The following is a 25,858-nucleotide window of genomic DNA, read 5'->3' as shown; positions in this document are numbered from 1 at the left end:
TTTATATACCCTCCGTCTAATAAAAATTATTGGGCTACACATATTTTTGTGGCATGTTTAGAATTTTAATTACTACTAGTCTTTTATATAAAACGTCGATTTTTATACATAAGTAATTCGTGTTTTTTCTGGAAAATTTTTATTAACATAATTTTTTTTGTCTGTATAAGCTGAAATCAGAATTTAGTTTTTTTTATTAATACTATGCTAATCTAATTTATTTTTGTTAGTATGAAATTTGTCATTTTTAGCATAAGTCTAAGTTGTATAACGTGCAATATAAAGGTTGTACTTTCAAATGAAATTATAGTTTATCTCTAACAAATATAATAATTTAACCAATTAGAATTATCTACAAACAACTGCACTTGAGATGAAGCTGCCGCAGGCTGGCAAGCCACAAGTGGCTGTGAAATTCAAATCTTGAATCATGATTGCAGGTATCTAATTATATTTCATTCATTATTTTGTCTTTGTCAAATAATTTGTGATATATATACATTTATTAAAATTATTATTTGATGCCAACTTTAATTTTGAGCAGTTCAAACCGCGTATTAGCTTGATGAGCTTATAATAATTCATCCAAGTATCAATAAAAAATGTTAATTACAGTTTATAATCAGAACTGCCAGCACTTCTATCGTCGTTTTTAAAGATTATAATTCTGATTTAGTTTCTGCTATAGGCTGGACTTTCACAAAAGTTTAATTATAGCCCCAATTTTATGCCGTCAACGACAACACTGTCAAATTTGAGCCTAATTTTCAATATTTGATAACAAGATCCATTTCCTTAACTCGAGGAAGAAGAAAATTTTGCTATTGTACTCTATTACTACTAATTAAGAAAATCGTATTAATTTATTTTTTTAGTGCAATTAAGTAGGGGTGAACGGTGAAAAAAAATGTTAGTGGCTATATTTTTTTATAATTCATTCAAAAATTTAATTTAAATTATTAGTAGAAGCTTTGCATAACAAGTAGGAGTAACATAAAAATGTTGTAATTCGCCGCCCCATTTGTTTATGGCTATGTGTGCAACTTACATAGTTACATGTGTATACAAATCCTAATAGTAATAGACATGCAACTTACTTACATGTGTGTATTTGTTTATGGCAACAGCAACTAATTAATTATTAACAAAGACATTAGTTACTGACCTTTATTTGACTTTTCCACGGATCTCTGACTATCACCTAATCATTAAATGTTGGTTTTAAGTGTATCGTAACTGTGCCCATTAATTTCATATACATTCATAAATCGAGTTACAATATTTACTGTCTTCAATTGATTTCCCAAAGGTGTCCCTCTACCAGAAGAAGAAAAACACAAACCCAAAAACAAATTAAAACCATAACATTAACATCACTTCTTACAAAACTAAATTAGCTCCATATAATCCTGTTATGATCTCAAAAAACTAATGAATTCTACCTAAGAAAAAAACTCATATTACAAAAGAGCGAAGATGGGAATTGGGAGGAACGTAATGTATAGACTTGTAAACTTTTTGGTATCAAAGAAAAAATGGAATATATATACACATATTTTCACTCTTTAAACATTTTTCATTGTTTTTTCTATGTCAAGGGTAAAAAAAATTATTTCAGTACAAGGAGTAAATTTGTTATTTTCCTCTTTTTCACTCTAATTCGTGATAATACTATCACGGTATATTAGTGTGATAGCAATATTTTTTTTCTCATTTGTCCATATTTTGCATCCTAAAAGATCATGGGATAAAGAAGGACGCCATTAAATTATGATTTTTTTTGTAGCTTCTCTCTCATTTTTTACCTAATACTATGTCATTTCTCGTAACCAATGGAGACGTGCATTTTTTCTTTTTAGATCACTTAATTATGAAGAATATTGTAGCACCATAGTCACAACCCTCAATCATAGATGCATGCACTCACTCACCAATAGGGCTGACAATTTTCAACACGACACGATAATCTGACACGAATCCGCACGAAATTATTGGGTTGGGGTCAAGTCTTATTGGATCCGTGTACTTATCGGGTTGACCCATTAAGAACCCGATAATTTTGGGTTGGGTTCGGGTCGGATGCGGGTCGGATACGGGTAACCCATTAAGAAATAATAATATTATTTTTATTATTATTTAAAAATATATATTACTTTAATTTTTTAATTTCTTATAAATTAGGTTTAAATAGTATAAAACGAATATTAATTGTGTAAATTATGTTAAAAATTAAGGTTTAATCATGTAATATTAGGTTTTAATCGTGTAATATCAGGTTCAGGTTGTTATCGTGTCGTGTCAACCCATATTATATCGTGTCGATAACGGGTTCGTGCCGGGTGCGGATCGTGTTCGGATTTGAAGGTAGCAGGTCGGGTTCGTGTTCGGATTTACAGTTTCCTTAACAGGTCGGGTTCAGGTTAAGCCTTATTGGGTTGGGTCATTATTAGGTTGACCCGATAACGACACAATCCGCACGATTTGCCAGCCCTACTCACCAATATTCAATTAGCATTAATTATACGCCCTCCGTCCAATAATAGGAGTCACATTTGATGTGGACACAGGTTTTAAAAAATGTAAAGAATAGTGGGTTGGAAAAGTTAGTGGTCTATGAAGTTCATTTTTTTATATTGATTTTATAATAAAATGTGAGTGAAGTGAGTTAGTAGAATAAGAGACATACTTACCATTTATGATAAAAATGAAATGTGGCTCTTATTATGGGACGGACTGAAATGGAAAAATGTGTCTCTTATTATAGGACAAAGGGAGTATCTTCTACGAAACTTCGACTTAGTTAGTTACTTTTCCTATACAACATCCTAGCTACTTAAGTATTGGACATCAAAGCATCTTTGCCAACTCCTTCCCACCCCCACCAGTTAGTGGTAGCCACTGAAATTAGATTAAATTAATTTAATTAATTTCTTATACAGAAGGAAGCGCATTTAATCTTTGCTACCTTAAGGTGGTGTTCGATTCCCACGATAAAATAATACCAAGATACAATCTAGGATTGAGTTGTGGGATTATTTTAGTCATGAGGCTTAACTATGACTAATTATCTCATGATTATCCACCTAGGATTGAATTGTGAGGTTGAATCTCATGAACCAAACACACTACAAATTTAATCTCCGATACAATCTTGCAAATCGAGCACTCCTTAAAAAAATTAAAAGTTAGTGTAAGCAAGTTGTTGAATGTGGTTAGGTGACCAAACAGAGTTTTCATGTATTACTAAATTGAGACACAACTTGCGATCCGTGTAGGAACCCTTGCCCCACAAACTTAAGCATTCGAATACCATCGCATTTGATTATATACTATTGTTTTTATTTTCCCATTGGTTATTTCTTACACTAAAGTTAACGATGATCATTTCGATTTTTGAATGATACGATGATCCCTTTTTTTTTTTACTTTTCATGCCCAGTTTTTTTAAAATGCTCATCTACTTTTTGTATTCCATATGTTTATTTTAATTAAAACGTGTGTGTTTTAATAAGGATAACTATCTTTATTAAGTTTTAATTAGAATTAATTAAGTCCTAATTCATTAATTGATAAATAAGTAATAAATGTACGAAATTAAATAAGATTATGGGTGGTCTCACTGTGCAGGGAGAGACCGACAGACCAACTCTTTAATTTTTGACATATGAAGATATTTTTTTTTATAATAATTGTAGTTGTAATAGTATTCATTCTGCTAAAAAAAGTATGTTTATAGTATTTTTTTCTTGATATGATTATACTAATTTGTGATCTTATAATACTATATACTTAAAAAAAGTTTAGAACAATTTTAATTATTTTTTCGATAACGCAGTCTGCAGTAAACAAAGCAAAATGCTCGAATCATTAGCAAGAGGCAAACACTTTTAATTTAACCAAGCTATATAATTATTGTACATACTTTCTTTATATCTAATTTTTATGTAATTAATTTTGTTCAATAATTGCTATTACGCACGAATCTAGTACCTCCTTCGTCCGTACTTTTGGTTGGACACGAATTTTAATACATAATTGGTAAATTAAGAAAGAAGTAAGAAAGAAAAATTAATTACAATATTGCTAGTAGATAATGAGTAGAGAAAATAATTTCTAAATTTAGAAAGTACATATTCTTGTAGAACGGAATAAAAAAGAAAGAATGTATATTCTTGTGGGACGGTAGCCGCCGGAGTATTGGTAATTAGTTAAACAAGTCAATATATACAAAAAAAGAAATTTATATTTTATCAACAAGTTAGGTAGAAATCTAGTATCAGAATTGTTAAATCAAAGTCACCAAATCCTATCCTTGTTACTGAGGCATGGCCTCTTCAGTTGGTTAATTAACAAAACACACTAAGGAGCACTTTACTAAATAATTATAATAACAAGTGTTATGGTGGTGATACAGAAAAAGAGGTTCACCAAACCAACCTACAGTAACCCACCTCCACTATCATGCAAACAATTAAATATGAACCAACTAAAATTTTGGGGGGTTTTAAGAATTCTATAAATTATCTTAAGCTGAAGCTATTGGAGATCCATAAAGATTAATCTCAACCTCTTCTATTAGTCTCTCTCAAGAATAGCATTTTTCTTCCAAGATGAAAGAGAAATTCTCGTGCACCATTCTCCAAAGCGAGGCTCTCACTAAGGTTTATTTCTTTTACCTTCTTAATTATAATTAATCCATGAAAATAACGATATAAAGTTTCTTACTAATTCTCTTGCAGACTATGTTATCTCCCTATAATTTCTGTATTTTCGGCATAAACAACCATGAAAAAGGACTGCCTCTATAGCAATTTATCTTCCATGAAAACATACAAATAAGTTGTTGCAGAATTGAAGTTGATCAAACTATGCATAAGTAAAAATTCTTTTGGGGAAACGTTAGTTCAAGTCGCAAGTTAATTTGAAATCGGTGTGTTCATCCACATTCTGAAAAAAAATATATATGAAGTAGTGGAATCTTGACATGGTTATTAATGTTTTTTTTTATTAAATGTATTGATACTTTTCCTTTATGTACTTTTAAAAAAATTTACCGTTAAATAACTTAAATTCCTATCGCCTTAATAAACCTTTTACCTACTTTTGCCTGAGAAATTTATAGTAATTTATTCATTACGATTAACTTGTCTAATTAAATTTGACGGTCTAGGCTTTTCCATATTCGGTTATAGCAAACAAATTTAGACATATTTATTTGGATATGTTGATTTGTTATAAGAGAAAGAGAGTGGAGCATGATGACTTGATTTAGTACATATTTGCAGTACCTTCTGGAAACAAGTGCCTATCCAAGAGAGCACCAACAACTCAAGGAACTTCGGCATGCGACCGTTGACAGATACAGTCACTTGTATGTAGAGATATGATTAACCCTAAATCTATATATCTTTGTATAATTAAAATCAGTGCGAAATTTATTTTCAGGAGTGTGATGAATGTGCCAGCCGATGAAGGGCAGCTTCTGTCAATGATGTTGAAATTGATGAATGCAAAGAAAACAATAGAAGTTGGAGTTTTCACTGGCTATTCCCTTTTGGCTACTGCTCTTGCCCTCCCTGATAAAGCCAAAGTAAGCAACTAGGAAAAAGAATGATAATACTATCATTGTATGAAGATTTACAAAAAATTGAAATTGAATTGTATTTTGTTTAGGTGATAGCGATCGATCCCGATAGAGAGGCATACGAGGTCGGTTTGCCGTTTATTGAGAAGGCAGGCGTGGCTCACAAGATCCAATTCGTTAATTCCGACGCAGTCACTGCTATTAACCAATTACTCCAAAATGTAATTCTCTCAATCTTCAACCAGATCTATCCTAGTTTGAGTTTGATGATCTGATTATGATGAGTTTGCAGGGAGAAGAAGGGACATTTGATTTCGCATTTGTGGACGCGGACAAGGAGAACTACATCAATTATCACGAGCTGCTGCTGAAACTGGTGAGGGTGGGAGGAATGATCGCCTACGACAACACCCTGTGGTCCGGCACCGTCGCATTGGCCGACGACGATCTCAGCCAGGAATGGAAGGATCAGATCGGCGAGAATCGGATCTTTTTGAGGAATTTGAACACGTTTTTGGCGAATGATAGTCGCATCGACCTGGCTCATCTTTCAATTGGAGATGGCCTCTCTCTTTGCAGGCGCCTTCACTGAATCTCTTTTTAATTTCCCTAAATAAATCAATCTATGAGAAGATGGATTAATGTTATCGAGTACTACTCCCTCCGTATCTGCGGTAGTTGATTTATTTATATTTCTGCAATCATTTTGAAAAAATAATAATAACTAGTTAAAATGTAAAGAAACATCCGTATCAGTGGTAGTTGAGTTATTTCTATTTCTACCATCATTTAAAAAAAATGATAATAATTAGTTAAAATGTAAAGAAAGTAAAGTAAGTTACAAAATATGATAAATAAGAGTCCTGATGTAATAAAGTAAGTTACAAAATATGATAAATAAGAGTCCTATCTACATCATTCTCTCTCTTACTTTAATCTTTTCTAGTGCAGAAAATGAAATGACTCAACTACCGTGGGACGGAGGGAGTACTTATTTATTTCATATTGGGGATTTAAAGATTTTTAATTAAGATATTTTGATATAAAAAAATGATAATAACTAGTTAAAATGTAAAGAAAGTAAAGTAAGTTACAAAATATGATAAATAAGAGTCATATCTACATCATTCTCTCTCTTACTTTAATCTTTTCTAGTGCAGAAAATGAAAGGACTCAACTACCGTGAGACGGGGGAGTACTTATTTATTTCATATTGGGGATTTAAAGATTTTTAATTAAGATATTTTGATATTTTCCATTAAGGTTTCCGAATTTCAAAATATATAAATTGGAGAATACTTCCGTATGCACAATGTTTAATTCCACGTGGCCATAAGATGCGGCTACCCTAATTGACCGTAATCAAGGTTTAGTTAGAATTTAATTAAATTCTAAATTTTAGATTTGAACAATAAGGATGATTTGTAATAATGACTCGCTAAATTGAAGTTTAACTATAAATTACAAATAAAACTTTTAAATAATTCACGGAATCAACTTTTGAGGAACATGCTATATATGAACCACAGCTCCAATGGTAAAATACTAAAATGTTTGTTTTAGTCGTAAATAAAAGGAACATGCTCTTAATTAATTAGCTGGATTTTGATATATGTCCAATATCAAAATTCAAAATTGTTCAATGATTTTTAAAGCTCGTGTCCTCTTTGTCCTTTTAAATTGTCAATTTTATAGTCTGTTATATAAGAGCATTAGCAGTGGTGCGGATGTCCCTGCGGACATCCCCGCGGACATCTCAAAAACACCTCCTATCACGTCATACAGACATCCCACTGCGGATGCCACGTCATACGGACATCCCACTGCACAGTGGCGAACATCCCCAAGGACATCCCGACGGACTTCCCACAATAAAAATTCACAAATTAAATAATTTTCGGAATTAAAATTTCAACACAAATACGGGGAAAATGAAACCATTTTATTTTAAAAAAATACTTAATTAAAAAAATACATAATTATTAAAAAAATTACATTGTTAAAAAAACCGCCTTCTCACTCCTTGGATTCCCCGCGTCAGTCCCCTCGTCGTCCCCGCCGCCGCCACCCCCCTCGTCGTCACTCTCCGACTTGTCTCCGAACCCCAAATCACGCCGCATACTGTTGATGATATCCTTACGCGACCGCTTGTAATGGCGGACGGTCGATTGATGCAATTCAACCGTTGCTGGCGAATGAAGGGTTCTCGGGATCGTTTTGGGTGGGTGCTGCCGATTGGGTCTCGCCGGATCCGCTGGCGCTTCCCCTCGCCATCTGCGCCGCGGACTTTTGCCCAACCGGGCGACGGCGGCGGCCCGACGATGGGGAGTTCGTGGGAACCAGCACTGCTACTGTACTCCCCGGAAGCGCTGATCTTCGTCCGCTTCGGCCAGCCAGATTCAACACTCGCAGTGAACTTGGCCGAAGTCTGCACCACAATATAGACCTCCCAATATTTGAATTTCCTGAACCCCTGTGCAGTGTCGATGAACTGATGGTGAGACAGGAGCTTCACATCCTCGGCAGACATGCCGCTGGTTGTTCGTGTAAATGCCGTCAAATCGGTTGAGCTGCCTCGTCAGCCGCTTCCACTGTTTCCGGCATTGCTCTCCGTTGTGAGGCTTCCCCCCTGGCGGTTTGAACTTGAGGTAGCTTTGGCTAATGCGCCACCACATCCTGTCGATGTGCTGGTTAGCCCCGACGTACGGATCCTCCACCACACTGATCCACGCCTTAGGTAGCGCGATGCACTCCTCCATGCTCCAGACGGTCCTCTTCTTCCCGCTGGACCCCTCCCCCACCTCAGTGGCCCCCGCCTCACCACCGTACATCGGGACAGGCGAGGTAATGCCCCGTCCCCTGCCCCTCCCTCTCTCTGGCCTCCTCCCCCTCATCCCTGTCGCCGTTGGTGCGTCGGTGGGAGAATCCCGGATCGGAGATAGCCCCAACTCCTCAAGCGAGAACGTCTCCATGCTAGTGAACTGAGTCTCGAGAGGAGTACTCGGCGGGTTGTCTGGCGCCAGTAAATCCATATAGGGCCGATAGACGTTGTCCACCGGTGATTGGGGGACCCCCTGCCTACCCCCCCGCAGCGCCATGCGATCCCTGCATCATCCCCGACATCATCATCCCGGGCATCTGGAGCATCATTCCCGGCATTTGGGGCATCATCCCGGGTATTATCCCGGGCATCATCTCAGGCATCTGGGGCATCATTCCCGGCATTTGGGGCATTCCGGGACTCGCCCCAGGCATCTGGGACATTTGAGGCATCATCCCATACCACTGCGGGTACATGTTGTAGTACCCGGGCATCATCCCCACCGCCGTTTGAGATTGGGGCATCATCCCCTGCATTTGGGGCATCGCGGCAAACATCGGCGTACTACCGCCAACGGTAAAATAAGCCGCCCGTGACTCGCTCGTGGCGGGGGAATCGCTATCGTGGTGCTCCATTGTTCTTCGAAATAAAAGTATTTTAGAGAAAGAGGTACTCGTTAATACAAGTGGTGTGAATGAAATGAAGTTCAACGATACGTATTTATAGAATTATTAAAAAAGAAATTAATGCAATAATCGGGATATCCGCGGAATGCCGCAGAACTCCGGTGTCCGTAACGGACGTCTGTATCCGTCGCGACCTTGCACAATGGCGGACGTCCCGCGCGGATGTCCGGCACGCCGGTCGGACGTCCGCCGGGACAGGGAGAGCGGTGAGGTTTCGGGTGGGCGGTGCCGCAGATTATTTTTTTAATTTTTTTAAAATTAGCGGAATTTATTTCTATAAATACACCTATTTCTCTAATTTTTTACTTCACACATCCACATCTGTATTTTCATCTCTCTAGATTTTTATTGTCTCAATATGCAAGGTGGAGATAGTGATTCCCCAAGCAATGGAGAATCGGGATACCTGGGCAGTGGGTACTACAGTGGCGGTTCTGGTGCAGCGAGTACCGGCACTAGCACCCCTGCAGTCGACGGTGGCTATGGCAACTATTATTATCCGCCTTCATCCCAACCGTGGAGATCCAGTCCCCCTCGCCCTCCATCCTACGGGTGGTGGCCCTGCCCACGCATCCCAGCCTTGGGCTCCGACATCCCCGCCGTGGCAACATACACCCCAGTTTCCGGGCCAGTCCTCCTATTAGAGGACTGTGGGTCGGCCTCAATCGTCGTATGGGGATTACCGACCCAACATGGACGCGGTCAACTATCCGCATCTGGATACCCCTACTCCCAACGTCCAACCCACCCCATCTCTGGCTGATTTTAATAGTTTCACATTGGAGCAGATGGGTTTGAGTCCGGGCCGATTGGAGTCCCCGTCATCGGCGCCTGTACAGGGACGCGTTGAGATGCCGGTTTCCCAGAGAGGCGCAGGCCTTGGCCGCGGCGTCCGTGGTAGTGGAAGAGGTGGCTGCGAGGGCGGCGGCGATAGGTCGTCGGTGTACTACTCGACAGAGGAGTCCGTTGCTGTGATAAAGGCATGGGAAGCCATCACGTCGGATGCCTCAATTGGCACAGATCAGACAGAAGCAGGCTTCTGGGCCCGCGTCCTGGTGGCCTACAACAGCTTCAAGCTGGAAGACGCCCCTCCGCGGAAACCAGACCAGATACACAAAAAGTGGGGGAGGATTTCTAGCACCGTTAAGAGGTTCTCAGGCATATATGAGAACAACCTCCGCACAGCTGAGAGCGGCCACAGCGAAGCTGACGTAAAGTCGTTGTCGCTAGAGATGTATTGAGTCAGTGGGCACCTTTCCCTAGGTTCACCTACTGGGATGAATATGTCATTCTCTAGGGCTGTCCGAAATTCAAGGCCATCTGCGAGGAAGAGGGTGGGTCTGGGCCGAAACAGACGAGACTCGGCCTAGCTGGGAACTACAGCAGCAACAGCGGTTCACGTTCCATCGACCTCAACGAAGAGGTCGAGGATGAGCCCCCCTTCACAATCTCCCGCCGCCCACTTCCCCAAGGCCAACAATCCACTATCCGAGACGCTAGAGCTTCACGCGTTGGTGCCGTCGCATCTGCCTCGGTCTCGGTGTTGAACAGGAACTGGACCTCCAGATGATGAAGCAACTGGCCGAGAACGCTAGAGCCTACGAGAGCGCGACCGAACCGATCACCAAGGGGGTGTACTTTGACCTCATGTAGAGGCTGAGGGATCAGCTGGGGATGACGGGGGTGACTAGCGGCGGCGATGGGGATGGATATGGAGATCAAGCGCCGGATTCCGATGATGCCACCGAGTGAGCGGCGACGGTGTTTTTAGTTAATTTTCATTGTATAATTTTCCCCTATTTATAATACAATGTGGATTTGTTTTTTTTCTAATTAAATGATTTTTTCTAATTATTTTCGTCTGATAATTTTTACTATAATCTATATAAAATATACCAACAATCTATAAAATAATGTGATTTGTGGTTGTAGCGTGGCTGTTCATTGGGCTGGACAAGTTTTTTTGGCTGTAGAAGAGTTTTTATGATTGTGTCTTGGCGGAATCGTGGTTTGTTTCACTCTATTGTGGACACTCTAATTCACCATGATAGTGGCATACCTTAAAGATGATATTTTCAAAAAATAAAATCACCAAATTGTTTGGCTGGATAATCATCAAATTTTTTCCGTTTTCTCTAAGTACTTTGAAAAGTTTATCAACTAACCCAATTTAAATCTACATTTTTGTGTCAAACTTGCATTATTCATTGCACTCTCTTTTGAGTACTTGTGCGAGGGAAAAGTAATTCTAGTTATATTTGAGCAACTACAAAATAACGCACATTCATATTTTCTTATATTAAAAATAGGTCACACATCCCTTTAAAAGGGTGGACGTGGGTTATCCAATTTATATAGATGAGACATGATTAATTATATGGATCAAGATTTAAGAGATTTTTAACACGACTTCGTACGTGTAGGCTGGAATGAACATCAAACTTCCATACAATGTCCGTTATGTATATCTAGAAATAAATAATTATCTAAATATCGTATTTGATTTAACCAACATAACAATATGTATATCGTTGTGATTTAGTTCAATGGTATACCACACCTTGTGTCATTAATCATCCAAAATAAGATATGATTTTGAAATTGACATTGCAGTCATGATCCATACATATTTTATAGTACTATGTTTTTAAGAGCTAAACTTGACTTGATTAATTTTATTAAATATTGCATGATTAAACTTTTATTTGACATTTTAAACTAGTTATAGTTGCATTGAAATTTATTTTTTTTAAATAATACTCGTATTATCACCACCACTCCTACACGGTATTTGATTTCTATGGGCTCTCATATTTAGTTTATTGATTCTTAATGCCCTTTACCAATCTCCTAATCATGAGTTGTCATTTTTATGCGGAGTGACTTTTACCAAACTTCTAATTTCTGTCCTATTTTAATTGCACTCACCAAACTCCTGATTTTCTTAATGAGTAATGACCTATCACTAATTGCATAAGCATTTTTAAATTAGAAAATTCTTATCCAAGTCATTCACCTTTAATTTTAAATAAAGAAGAGCACTAGCAGTATTAAACTATATATAAGACTTATTTTACAGTCATTTTTGTTTAGAAAAACATGTATTTTTCGTTTGTACATACTATTAATTTTAAAATAGTGAAATGAAGAAGTTAGTGTTAATCGGATATATAGTACTCTCTTCGTCACATTAAAAATAAAATGTTTTCCTTTTTGGATTGTCCCATTAAAAATGAAACATTTTCTAAAATGAAAACAATATTATCTCTACTTTTTTTTATCTCTTTTCCTTTATTATTTTATTCTCTTCTCATTAACTCACAAAACAACACTAAATAAAATCTCATGCCAAAATACAAATGTTTCGTTTCTAATGGGACGGGGGAGTATATATGCTCATATAATATTTGTTACTATGGGAATGAGACCATCTCAAATATCTCCGGCGACAAGAAAAAGGTTATATGGATATTTCTAATTTTAATGTGAATTATTTTAATAATTCAGTGTCTAATGAATAATACCCACATCAAAATTCCAATAATTAAAGAAAGAATCCCAGTTGAATTTAGCATAGTTATGCTGCAGATTGAAAATGGATTTGTGCTTGTAATAATGAGTAGGTCTCATGTACACTCACAACCAACTAGCGCCATAGGCAATACATACATATGCAAGTACTTGTATTCAACATCTAATTAAGTAATATCTAATCAAACATTTAATTATCTTAATTAACATCCTAACAGTTTTCGTGTTAGATCATAACGATATAGTATTATTCAATGCCAAGTACTTGTATTAAAATATTACTACTATTGAAAACTTTTGTTCCTATTGATTGGTAGGAAACATGCCTCCTCAGATTCTTATCAATGGTGAAATGGCACTACAGTCTACAACTGCCTTAGGAGAAAAACCTCGTAATTGGCAAATTAATGAACTTGCACTAAAATTGAGTTGACCTTTTACTACACCTAACTAGTTCTGTAATCAATAAATGCACCTACTCTCAAAAACTAAATGAATATATATATATATATAGAGGGGAGCGTTATTCTCATTTTCACATCTTAGATCATTTTTCCTTCTTAATATTACGCGTTAGATCTAAGGCATCAACGGATCAGATTGATTCTATAAAACTGGTTCTATGTTGCATTATAGAAGGTGGTTGTATGCATTATAGGGTTATTATTGACATTTGACGGAAAAGTAACTGCCACATTTTGGTATCTGCGAATAATGCACCACATGGTCACGAGTAATGCATATAATTGACTATATAATGCACAATATGTGAACTGCAGTGCATACGAATAAGATGTACCATGTTATGATGTTTGGACACACGTTTCTTGTTTCCCCTAAGGGTTTAATAAGCTTAGGGGCTAGGGTATAGTACGTAGACACGTATGTAATCTTCACATGGTAACGCGTAATGGATATAATTGATTATATAATGCACAATTTGTGAACTGGAATGCATACGAACAAGATGTGATGTGTTATGATGTTTGACACACGTTTCTTGTTTCTCCTAAGGGTTTAATAAGCTTAGGGGCTAGGGTATAGTACGTACGCATTAATAACAAATTATAAAACGATACGAATAATTCACCAAATTGTCACGAGTAATGGATGTTATTAACTATATAATGCACAATATGTGAACTGCAATGCATACGAATAAGATGTACCATGTTATGATGTTTGACACACGTTTCTTGTTTCCCCTAAGGGTTTAATAAGCTTAGGGGCTAGGGTATAGTACGTAGACATTACTAACAAATTGTTGTTATTGGAATATACGTATGTGCATTATTTGGTTTAGGTAGTGCATTATGTAGCTGTTAATTGTCATTATCTCAGTATATTATGCATTATTAGAGGTATTGTGTATATGGGTTAATCAACGGATTGAAGATTACATACGTGCATTTAGTAATGTCTACGTACTATACCCTAGCCCCTAAGCTTATTAAACCCTTAGGGGAAACAAGAAACGTGTGTCAAACATCATAACATGGTACATCTTATTCGTATGCATTGCAGTTCACATATTGTGCATTATATAGTTAATAACATCCATTACTCGTGACAATTTGGTGAATTATTCGTATCGTTTTATAATTTGTTATTAATGCGTACGTACTATACCCTAGCCCCTAAGCTTATTAAACCCTTAGGGGAAACAAGAAACGTGTGTCAAACATCATAACACAGCACATCTTGTTCGTATGCATTGCAGTTCACAAATTGTGCATTATATAGTCAATTATATCCATTACTCGTTACCATGTGAAGATTACATACGTGTCTACGTACTATACCCTAGCCCCTAAGCTTATTAAACCCTTAGGGAAACAAGAAACGTGTGTCAAACATCATAACACATCACATCTTGTTCGTATGCATTGCAGTTCACATATTGTGCATTATATAGACAATTATATGCATTACTCGTGACCATGTGGTGCATTATTCGTAGCGGTTTCCCGCCATTATTAGATTACTATTGTACCCTCATAATGCACAAAATAGGACAAATAATGCAACACAGGATTAATTACCCAATGTTGATCTTGACCGTCCATTTCTCTAATCTAATGACTGATATTAAGAAGGAAAAAGGAGGAAATATATGAAAAGGAAATGAATACATCCCTATATATATATATATATATATATATATATATAAGATTGTGATCAATACTGAACCACTCTTAAACCTTAAATGCCGAACAACATCATTACATGATAACATGGAGTTCATTATAATGAACTAATAACAAACATATAATGAACTTCAGATTTCTAAATTATGCATGATGATGTCATTGTTTTTAAATCTCAGAATCCCTATAATGAACTACAAATAAAGTTGTAATGAACTCCGCATTATTATATAATGATGTGTTTGGCATTTAGTGTTTAAAACTAGTTTGGCATATAATACAACCCTATATATATATATATATATATATATATATATATATATATATATATATATATATATATATATATAATCAAAGTATAACTAATATTAAGTACTCCCTCCGTCCCGGACTACTCGCACATTTACTTTTCGGCACGGAGATTAAGGAATGAGTGTATAGCAAAGTCAACAATTGCGGCTGTAGGTGATAATTTTTACTAAAAATGGAAAGAGTGCAAATAACTTGAGACGCCCAGAAAGGAAATAAGTGCAAGTAGTCCGAGACGGAGGGAGTATATAACTAGAGAACAAATCTCAGCCACACATTTTGTTACTCCAATTTAATCTTATAGGTTATACAAATTTTCAAATTTTTATTAAAAATAATAGCCCAAGGCCATTTTTGGAATTGAGGGGTATGTTGAAGAACATCCTCCCAGAAAACGAGCTCAGCTTCATTCTCTCTCTTGTCCTCTATTTTGACGAAACCAGCCAACGCCATCTTCGTGTTGGTCTCCACCATTCGAGTGCCGAAATCAGTGCACACGATCTCCAAATCAGTGTAGCACCAGCGCAGCCTGCCAGCGAGCAAGGGGTAGTCCTGCAGGACTCTTCCGAAAGACTCTTTAATCTGCCCAGCAACCAGCCATCCGGAGTCCTCGGAGGAGCCCTTGTTGTAGCAGAGGAGCAGGTGGAAGCGCCGCTGCAGCACCGCCGCCGATCCCGCATTCTGGAAACCGTGATTCTGCGCGATTGCCGTGGATCTGTTGGCTTTGTTGGAACCGCTGTTTGAATTGCTTCCACACGCACTGATTATCTTCGGACGTATTATCCTGACCACCTAAAAGTAGGTCTCAGTCGATGTTTCGTTCGGCTGAAATGTAAAAATAGTTAGTTTGCAGTTAAAAATATGTATCTGGTCCCTCCTACCTGCTTGTGGAACACTCAAATGTTGCAATCCCTCACAGAAAGATTCTACTTTCTCCTTCTTATACAAATTTTCTCCTCTTTCTTTCTCAAAAATTTTCTCATCTTCCTTTCTCCAACTTTCTCATAAAAATTTTCAAATAAAAATATATTACCTCTTTCTTGGTTGAGCGTGGCGAAGCGGGATGTTGAGCATTCCAAATTTAACCTTATTTTAGTCTAGCGAATCGAATCTAGACTAGGACTGAAAAAGACTCTCGGGTCCAGAGCGGAAAGAAAAATCGCTCTGATACCACTTTGTCACGCCTGCAATTTCTAAGGATAGAAAACGTGGCTGATCGCGACTAGGGGAGGGTTAAAGAAGCGGGGAAGAAAGGGGGAAACAACACAGCTCGACCGTAGCTCGAAACAAATGGGAATAGTTAGAATAAAAATCAGAGTATCATCTCAACAATTGACAACTCAAAGGGATTATATCCCAACAATACATAAACTCAAAAGAAACAACATTCAGCGGAAGCATTCGAGAGAAGAATAATATTATGTATGAAGACACAATATATTCAGAAAATTTTATTTAACTATCTTCTTCACTTTCATGCTCAACACCCACGCGCTCGTCACCGCTCAAGCTGCACATTTTAAAAAAGAAATGCAGGGCTGAGTACTTGATGCACTCAGTGGACTCATGTTGAAAACATTTTCAATAAAAATATTTATCATGCCATTAACGAGTGACCTCGGGGTTTTAACTTTGAAAGGGCCCGAGTCACTAAAACATCTCACCAACATCATCATCGTCAACCTCAACATCATCAACATCATCATACCATATCTGAACATACATGACAAGGAATGTGGCCACATTCCAAGCCACTAGACCGGCCAACTCAAAGAGATATCGCACGATCTACGGGGTGTACACTAGCCTGAGTAGGGACTCACTCCCTAGTCAGACCCGAATTCGATTAACCATACATGGCAAAAGCCACTTCAGATAGGTCCCATAGCAACACAAAAATATGGCATGACAAACATATTCCGCAAAAATAAATACTTAGGACATAGTCCTTATTTAAAAAGAAAGTCCACCTCAAAAGCTTAACTCCTCAACTTGTCAATCTGTTCCGTTCTCAAATAGCATGCAAAAATCTCTTTTTAAAAGAACATAATATGCAAACATTAGACTTTAAGAAAATAATTTAATTCAGAGGAACACATGTATCATACAAGATGTTCACATTACCATCTTCGGGATATTCTGAAATTCGCATACTGTAACTCCGCTAAGCAGCCACTTCTTTCGTAACAATTTAATTCCTAAACCCAATCCTTGAAGCTCTTAAACACTTGCCCAAGTTTAACACACTCATCTCCTTTATTTTCTTGGCCCAACTTCTAATTTTTAAAAAAAAAAGTTGGCCCAACTTCTAACATTTAAAAAGTTGGCCCAAACCACACCTAAAAAAGGACTCTCTTCCACCATTCTAATCGATCTCTCTCCCTCTCTCTTCTTCCCAGAAATTGAAAATCCCCAAAATCATCTCCTCTTTTCTCTCACGCGATTTGCATCGCTGCAACTCTTTATCTCCATCTAATTATCTCTCAATTTCGACAGCAAACTCTCCCTCTCTTCCAAGTTCACGTTCACGGCCACCAATGTCGCGACGCAGCAGGAGCTGCTGCAGTCACGGTGCAGTTGAAGCCTCCGGCCTCCTCTGTCCCCCCTTCTCTTTTCTCGGCAACACAGAGCTGCCACCAAATTCGCGACGACTAGTGCACAGTAGCCGCTGCGGTTTGCTGCTGCAGCTCGCCCTCCAAGTCCGACGCCGCCGTCGCTGAACCGCTGCACGGCGGCTGTCCTTGGCCCCTGTTCCCAATCTCTCTCTCTCTGCTCGCCAGTATCTCTCTCCTCTCCAGACTCCAGAATCGCGACGCCATCGCTGGGGTCGCCAGCCACCGCCGCTACTTTTCGTTGCTGCTCTCTCTCAAATTCGTTGACATCTCTGACCCAAATTTTGAAAAATAACTCACTTCTCTCCTTAATCTCTCCATCGATCTCGCTGCTGCCCGAGTCGCACCCCGTCATCATCGTCGCGAACTCTGGCGCCGCCCTCGCCTTTTTCCTCCACCGCTCACTGGCGTGCGAGACGCTGCCGCCCTCGCAGACTGCGGCCGTCGCTGCATCTCCAAGAATCGCTTCGTCAGACTGCCCTTGACCTGCCCCGCTGTCATTTCGAGGCCGTTTTCATCTCTGTGGTCGCCTCCGCGCTGCTTTCGCCTTCCGTCTCTCCATTCTCCGTCGCCCAATGATATCCGATTTGGGGAGATTGAGTTTCACCATTGGAGTTCATGAATTGGTGTGAAGGTTACCATCGCTCTCTATCTCTCGGTTTCTTATTGGATTTGGAGTTGAATGAAAGTGGTAACTTGCAGTTATGAAAAGACTTGTAGTGATAGTATATAAATGCAGGTCATGGCCAAACCAAAAATTTCTCAACTGAGAGAGTGGCTGATTTTGTGGAACTGAAATTGGGTGAGACTAATCTCACATTAAATTCTTGCATATTCAAAGTGGGATGAAAATTAATGAATTATTTGGGCTCATAATAATTGGATTTCAAATTGGATTAAAAGGAATAATTGCTCTAGGCCCAAAAGGATGTTGAAAAGAACTTCCAAAAGTTGGTGACGAAGAATTGGGCTTCATACAAATAAAGAAAAAGATCATAGCTCAAATTCAATAATAAAAACACTAGCTATTCCATCAACATCTAAAATAATTGAAGGAAATTTTTCGGCTACACAAACGACGTCCCTTTAAGAACAACTAAAAAGATAGAAAAAGTTGGGGTATTACGATCCTGACCGCTGATGAGCTATTCAATGAATTAGGGTCGGCTAGATTCTTCTCCAAGCTTGACCTGCGTTCCGGTTATCACCAGATCAGGATGTGCGACGAGGACATATATAAGACAACCTTTCGTACACACGATGGCCATTTTGAGTTCTTGGTCATGCCGTTCGGTCTGACGAACGCACCATCCACCTTCCAGGCGGCTATGAATAAGTTGTTTTGTCCGTTCCTGCGCCAATTTGTGATCGTTTTCTTCGACGACATCCTCATCTACAGTCCAACTCTGTCGTCGCATGTTCGCCACTAGAATGAGGTCCTAGCGATTCTGACGCGAAACAACTTCTTTGTCAAGTTATCTAAGCCATCTGATTACCTAGGCCATCTGATTACGACGGTCGAGTACTTAGGCCATCTGATTACAGACGACCGCCTCAAAGTAGATCTCTCTACGATCGAGGCAATGTCAGTGTGTCCTGTGCCAGGCTCGACACGACAGCTTCGTGGATTTCTGGGCCTCATAGGTTACTACAGACGCTTCGACAAACACTATGCGTCGATTGCGGGTCCCCTCACGGACCTGTTAAAGAAGGACTCGTTTCGTTGGTCAGCGGAGGCGGAGTCTAGTTTCTTGGCCTTGAAGGAAGCAATGTCCACTGCCCCGGTTCTTCGGTTGCCCGATTTCATGCGGACTTTTTACTTGGAGACGGACGCGTCGGATTTTGGAATCGGTGCGGTGTTGCTGCAAGATGGCCATCCCTTGGCATTTTTCAGTAAGAAGTTAGGCCCGAGATGGCGAATAGCTTCTACTTATCCCAAAGAACTTTACGCCATCCTCGAGGCAGTACAGAAATGGCGCCAATATTTGCTTGGTCGAGAATTTGTGATTCGGAGCGATCAAAAGAGCTTGAAGGACCTTCTGCAGCAAGTGATCCAGACCCCAGATCAACAATTCTACGCAAGGAAATTGATGGGCTATAAGTTCATAATAAAGTACACGACGGGAGCATCGAACAAAGTGGCGGATGCTCTGTCTAGGAGAGACGGGGATGTGGATCCGGTAGGGCGGATTCAAGCAAAGCAAGTGATGGAAGTGACCCGGCCGAGGAGGCACGATTGCTTATTGTGGTGGCCCGGCCATTCCCGAGGTCTTGGAGGTTTTGCGGAAAGAGGCCGAGAGCAAGGCGGATTTGATCGAGCTTCGATCAGCGTTGGATGGCCTGTTTTATTACAGACGACAGCTGTATGTTAGTAAGGATTCGGCGGTGAAGGAGGTTTTGCTCCGCGAGTTTCACGTTGCCCCATCGGCCGGCCATCCCGGTATCGACCGTACTTTTAAGCGTCTGGCGGTAGTATTCTTTTGGAAAGGGATGCGTAAGGAGGTCAAGAAGTTTGTGGAGTCCTCCTATGATTGCCAGAAGACAAAATATTCAACACAGAAACCGGCGGGGTTGCTGCAACCATTACCGATCCCTTCACAGGTTTGGGATGATGTTTCGATGGATTTTATCACGAGCCTTCCACAGTCAAAAGGGTTTACTACGATCTTGGTGGCAGTAGATTGTTTGACAAAGTATGCTCACTTCGCGCCCTTGCCAAGTAATTACAATGCTTTGAAGGCGGCCTCGGTGTTCATCGATACATTGGTTAAACATCACGGCTTTCCAAAGACCTTGGTGTCAGATAGAGACCCAGTTTTCTTGAATGCGGTGTGGGAGGATATGCTGCGCCTTAGTGGTACAAAACTCCATTTTTCAACCGCCTATCACCCGCAGTCGGATGGGCAAACGGAGGTGCGGAACTGTGGCTTGGAGCAGTATCTGCGGGCTTTCGTGGCGGATAGACCGTCGAAATGGGTGAACTTTCTGCCTTAGGTGGAACTGGCGCTGAATTGCTTTCATCACGAAGGCTTAGGGACATCGCCGTTTATGGCATTGTACGGTCGCGATCATCTTTCACTGATCGCAGCGCAGCCGTCGACGATGACACCTCCAAACGTGGCGATGATGATAAGGCATCGAGGAGAATTGATTGTTATGCTTAGGAGGAACTTGGAGCGTGCACAGCAGCGGATGCGGGATGCCGCTAATAAACATCGTCGTGAGGTGGAATTTGAAGTCGAGAAGATGGTGTTGTTAAAGCTGCAGTTGTACAAGCAACACTCCGTTGCGAGACCGTTGTCGACGAAGCTGGCGAGACGATTTTATGGCCCATTCGAGGTGTTGGAGCGCATTGGCCAGGTTGTGTATCGGCTTAAGCTGCCCGAAGGAAGTAGAGTGCACGACGTGTTTCATATAAGCTTGCTTAAACCGTTTATTGTTAGGGTTTTATAAACTAGAAATCACCTTTCGAGTGATTGAATACTGTAAAACTCTGTATATTCTTTTCCAATGAATGCAACAGATTATTTTTGTCATAATGTTGTTATGTTTTACATTTAATGGATGTTTATTGCATATTTAAATGTATAAGCGAACGTAACAAAGTCTAAGTCTTTGTTTTAGTAGACCGGTTGTGGGCGTCGTCCACTTTAAGGTAACACGGTCAGTTCTGAACAAAGAAAAATAAGAATTTCACAACCTAGATAGGCCTAGACTACCTATCGTGAAAGGTTGCAATGTCAGTCCGCATATTTCTAAGCCTTATTGAAATAAGATGACGTTGGTGTGGTATAACACTGAATTGGATCTAAACGGCAAGACGAGTCTTTATGCTATCTACTGAAAGACGAGGTCTTGATAATTAATTTCTTAATCAATGTACGTTAGCATTGAGCATACGATATTGATTATCTACTACTTTGACTTACCAATAGGTGCGAGTTTTTCGTAACCCAATGATCCTGGTATCTTGGGTAGTGGCGATTAATATCTAGTGGTGCTAGGATTTATATTATATTGAATCGTGCGCGAGGTGAGTCTCGTTTGATAACATCCACAAGAGGAGCTCGAAACAAGGTTTTATTATTCGGAACCTAGCTAGTTGGAGTTTAATTACTCTACGAATAATAAATAAGCGTTTCTTGCTAAGTCCACTCTTGGAGTATATAATATGTTAATTAATTAAGTCCATAGCAGACATTGATTAATTGATGGATGTTTCTATCTTAAGCGCGGGAAATAAATTGCACACAAATGGAAACCCGGAATACTTGTAATTTCGGATTTGGATGGGCAGTGCAATATTACTTCTTTAGTGGCTGACTGTAATATTCCAATATATGCTTGTATTAAATTGTGGGTTCAATTTAATTAGTAAAAATCTAATTGGGGAAGGCCATATCCAAATTCTTCCTTAGATCCCTAACTGGACCCAATATGTGACTTAATATAAATAGGAGAATAAAGGAGACAGAAAATACACTTGTTTTTCTTTAAAAATTTTCGTCCCCCCTTATTCCAAGGAGATGAACGATTTTTGTTCTCCCTCCGTGAGCAGGATTTTATCTTCTTTATTTAAATCCTAGTATTCTGGTGAGATTTGCTCACACAAATATCAGTTTACAGTCCGAGATACTAGTCAGAAGATCCGAGGTCGAGTACTCAAGATCTTCACGTGGAGAAGACGCAAGCCATCTCCGATTCTTAAGTGAATCAGCAAGGTAAGTTGGCTTACTTCGTAGCAAGCATGTTTTAAGTATTATTTATGCTGAAGCATGTTTTAAGTATTATTTATGCTGAAGCATGTTTAAATTCTAGTTATAAGCATGATACATGTGATAATTACGCGAATAGAGTTTATCTAAATAATCTGATAAATAGATCAGTTTTTATGTGATCCGTTTGAACGCACGCTTCCGCTGCCAACCCCTTCATTTATAGCCAGTGAGAACAACAAGGCAGCGAGCCTACCGTCTTCATTCGCGCATGGCAGGCAGTGGTTCGCCCTTCTCGGGTTCTGGAGCACCGAACGGTGTGGCGCGATGGCGCTGCGGTGGAAGAGCTGTTGCTGGAGTGGGGTGATGACAGCGACCAACCGACGTGGGAGCCACAGGATGTTGTACGGAGGCGTTTTCCGGACTTGCTCCTTGAGGACAAGTTCGCTCCTAAGGAGGGGGAGTTGTTACGGAACATGTTTATGCTCGGAGTAGGGAGAGCATTGCCGAAGGGCTAGGGGACGAGGTGAACGTTGACACGAGGGAGACAAGCCACAAAGAACCAGAGCGGAGCATCGCGAAGGATCGCTCGCGAAACAGAGATGTCAACCGAACCGGCTGGCCGACTACGCCAAGCCTTGACGGAGAGTTATTGATTATTGATTATTTTAGTTATTTCCTTTTATTTTATTATTTTTATGGTTTAGGGATTTATTTTGTTATTTTAATTATTTTTGCGTCGAGCGGATTATAAGCTCCTTTCCGGGTTTTCTTCGCTGATTCTTTCCCGGATCATAGGTCGAATCAACCCTAGGGTCCTAGTTTAAAAAGGCGTGTATTTTATTTCACTCTTTACGAAATAAGATATTTTTACGCTATTTACTTTCTTCTTCACAAAGAAACCCTAATTCTTATCGTGTGCGATCGACGGGCAATCGTTCCCGCGACCTCACGGAGGAATCAATCAGCCGTTAGGGAGATTATCCTGAACACATTAAATAAAATAAATAATGTTAATGTGAACACAATACTCACATAAGACATATAGTACTATTTAACATAATAGTGCTATTTTTTTTAAAAAAAACGGTGACTGATGAAGAGACAATAGTGCATATAATCAAAATAAAAACTGCGGATTTCGAAACACATTTTAGTTATTATAGGAGTAGTATGTATTGATTCTTATTTCACTTTCAATATAATTTATATGGAAACTGCCACGAAATCAAATATATATAAAGATAAATGTATATAAATTATATATGTACATAATATTCTTAAATTTTTAAATTTAAGTGAATTTAATTAAAAATTAGTTTTGTTATTTATTATATTATATGTACCAATAAGAAAGAAGTGATATACAAATTTTATGTCGAATTGTAATATGATTTAGAGTTTGATTTGAATAAATTATACAATATTTACTAAGAAAATATTTTTTTGCTTAAATATATAAATATGTAAGTAAAAATTTAAATTTTTTTTTCGAAGGGTTGCAAAACGATTAGTATGAAATTTATTTTAAATCAATTAATGTTTATAAAACGATTTTCAATGTAAAATGTTTAAAAAGTTCGATTATGTATGTACAGTTATGTACGTTTATCACTAGGGCATATTTGAGTTGATATCAATGTACACTGGATGTCCGTTACTGTATAACGAGATTGAAATTGATGATTTAATTGTCAACCTTTGTAGATATAGCCCAAAATTATCTCAACTCAAGACTATTGAGATTTGAGACCAAGGTTTGAATGTCTTTCCTTCTGGGCCAATCTATATTTTAAATTTTAAACGTTATCTGAATTTATAGACCAAACAGTCATAAAGGCCTAGAAACAATAATGCAAGTATTTTGGAATTTTGGCCTTTAATGATGTCGGATTAAAAGTTAAAATTTGAGGATTTTGTAGAATGGGATTTCAGTTGTGCTGATCAATTCCAACAATCGACTATGGATCAGTCATAATTGGTTGTATATGAAATAAAGTTGACATTTTTAACAAGATATGCTAGTTAAAATAATTACGGATATTGGTCCTTAAAATTTTGGCCGAATTTTGGCCAAATTTCGGTATTTCCACAAACTTTAAATTTGATCTAAAATATCACAAATTTTACTTTTTGTTTGTTATTTTCCCAACCCAACCCAAATAAAATGTCATCGGCGAAAACTTATTCTAGATAGGCAATCATGAAATGTTTATGATATTTTAAACCAATTTTTAAGTTCGTGGCAAATAGAATAAAAGCCACGTAGAAAACCACGTTGATTTAGTAGTGCCAAGTAGGATAAAAAATGCACGTAAGTTAGTCGGTTATGGTGATTGACCTGCAGTGAGAGATAACAAACAAAATGTAAAGTTTTAAATTTTTAAGACCAATTTTAAAGTTCACGAGAAATACCAAAATTTGACCAGAGTTTATGATTTTAAGGACTAATATCCCAAATAATTATACTAAAGTATAAATTAAAGTACTATATATTATAGATTTGCGTGCAAAAATATCTTTTCTTGGAGAGATTATAGTATCAAGGGCGGAGCAGAAAATATGCTATCTTTAATCTTTTACAGTTAAAATTTGATGGTAATGGGAATACGTATTTTTATACTGGTATTAATATAAAAATAGGGTTTATTAATTAAAATTCAAAGCTAATTAATTTTAAAATTAAAAAAATAAATTTATATTCCCTTACTAAATTGCATAAAATAAGTGTGGACATGTGAGTGCCTATGTTACAAAAACATGTTCGGTTTGAAAATAAACACGATTTAGCATCGTTCTCGCTTACCTGTGCCACCTAACAAGAGCGTAGTGATAAGGAAATGCTACCGAGCTTTCTAGAAATAAATCTATATTAAACATTCTATATTAACATTACCAATGTGCTGATTTAAAAATAAAAATAAAAATAAAAATAAAAATTGGTCAAGGTAATATGTCCTTTTTTGGACAAGGCATCACTAATCTTATTGTCATCATTATGTCCAGAGAATAGTAGTATATCATCAACCCCAAATATTCTTTCTTTTTTTCTTTAGTCATACAAAATGCAGATGTTTCGTAAACGTAAATTAGTAGTAGTAGTATTAGTAATAAAAGAATTACAGAGACAGATCCTAGTGGCTCTTTTATTCATAGGTTTGAGTATTATTGGTGAGGAATCACAGTGCATTAGTGCTAGCAAATAGTAGGATTTTACTAATTAGCTGACTTAAGATGGGAAAGTTTCCAAGAAAAGTGAATTAATTGCAATAATTAAACATGATTATCGAATACAGGTTTAGACCAGGAGACCATGATCTAGTAGTCCCATGTGATAATCATAATCTTATATAACAAGATTCTCACTCATAGCACAAATCTATGGTGCATTACCATTTCTTTTGGCCTTTAATTTTTTCTTGAGAATCAAGACCTGCTTGAAGCAAATAAAGT

General features: G+C 38.3%; 1 protein-coding gene across 1 annotated transcript; it reads left to right on the top strand.

Annotated features, from left to right (window-relative positions):
• Nucleotides 1-4,523: 4,523 nt before the first annotated feature.
• LOC121793763 (flavonoid 3',5'-methyltransferase-like) lies at nt 4,524-6,354 on the top strand. The gene is made up of 5 exons (XM_042191797.1): nt 4,524-4,661; nt 5,286-5,371; nt 5,446-5,590; nt 5,674-5,805; nt 5,877-6,354. Exons 1-5 carry the CDS (start codon nt 4,611-4,613, stop codon nt 6,174-6,176), a joined length of 714 nt encoding a protein of 237 aa, XP_042047731.1. The 5' UTR covers nt 4,524-4,610; the 3' UTR covers nt 6,177-6,354.
• The last annotated feature ends 19,504 nt before the right edge of the window (nt 6,355-25,858 follow it).

Source organism: Salvia splendens, chromosome 3 (assembly GCF_004379255.2).
Source record: "Salvia splendens isolate huo1 chromosome 3, SspV2, whole genome shotgun sequence".
NCBI lineage: Eukaryota > Viridiplantae > Streptophyta > Magnoliopsida > Lamiales > Lamiaceae > Salvia > Salvia splendens.
This window is presented reverse-complemented; position numbering and strand designations above follow the sequence as displayed.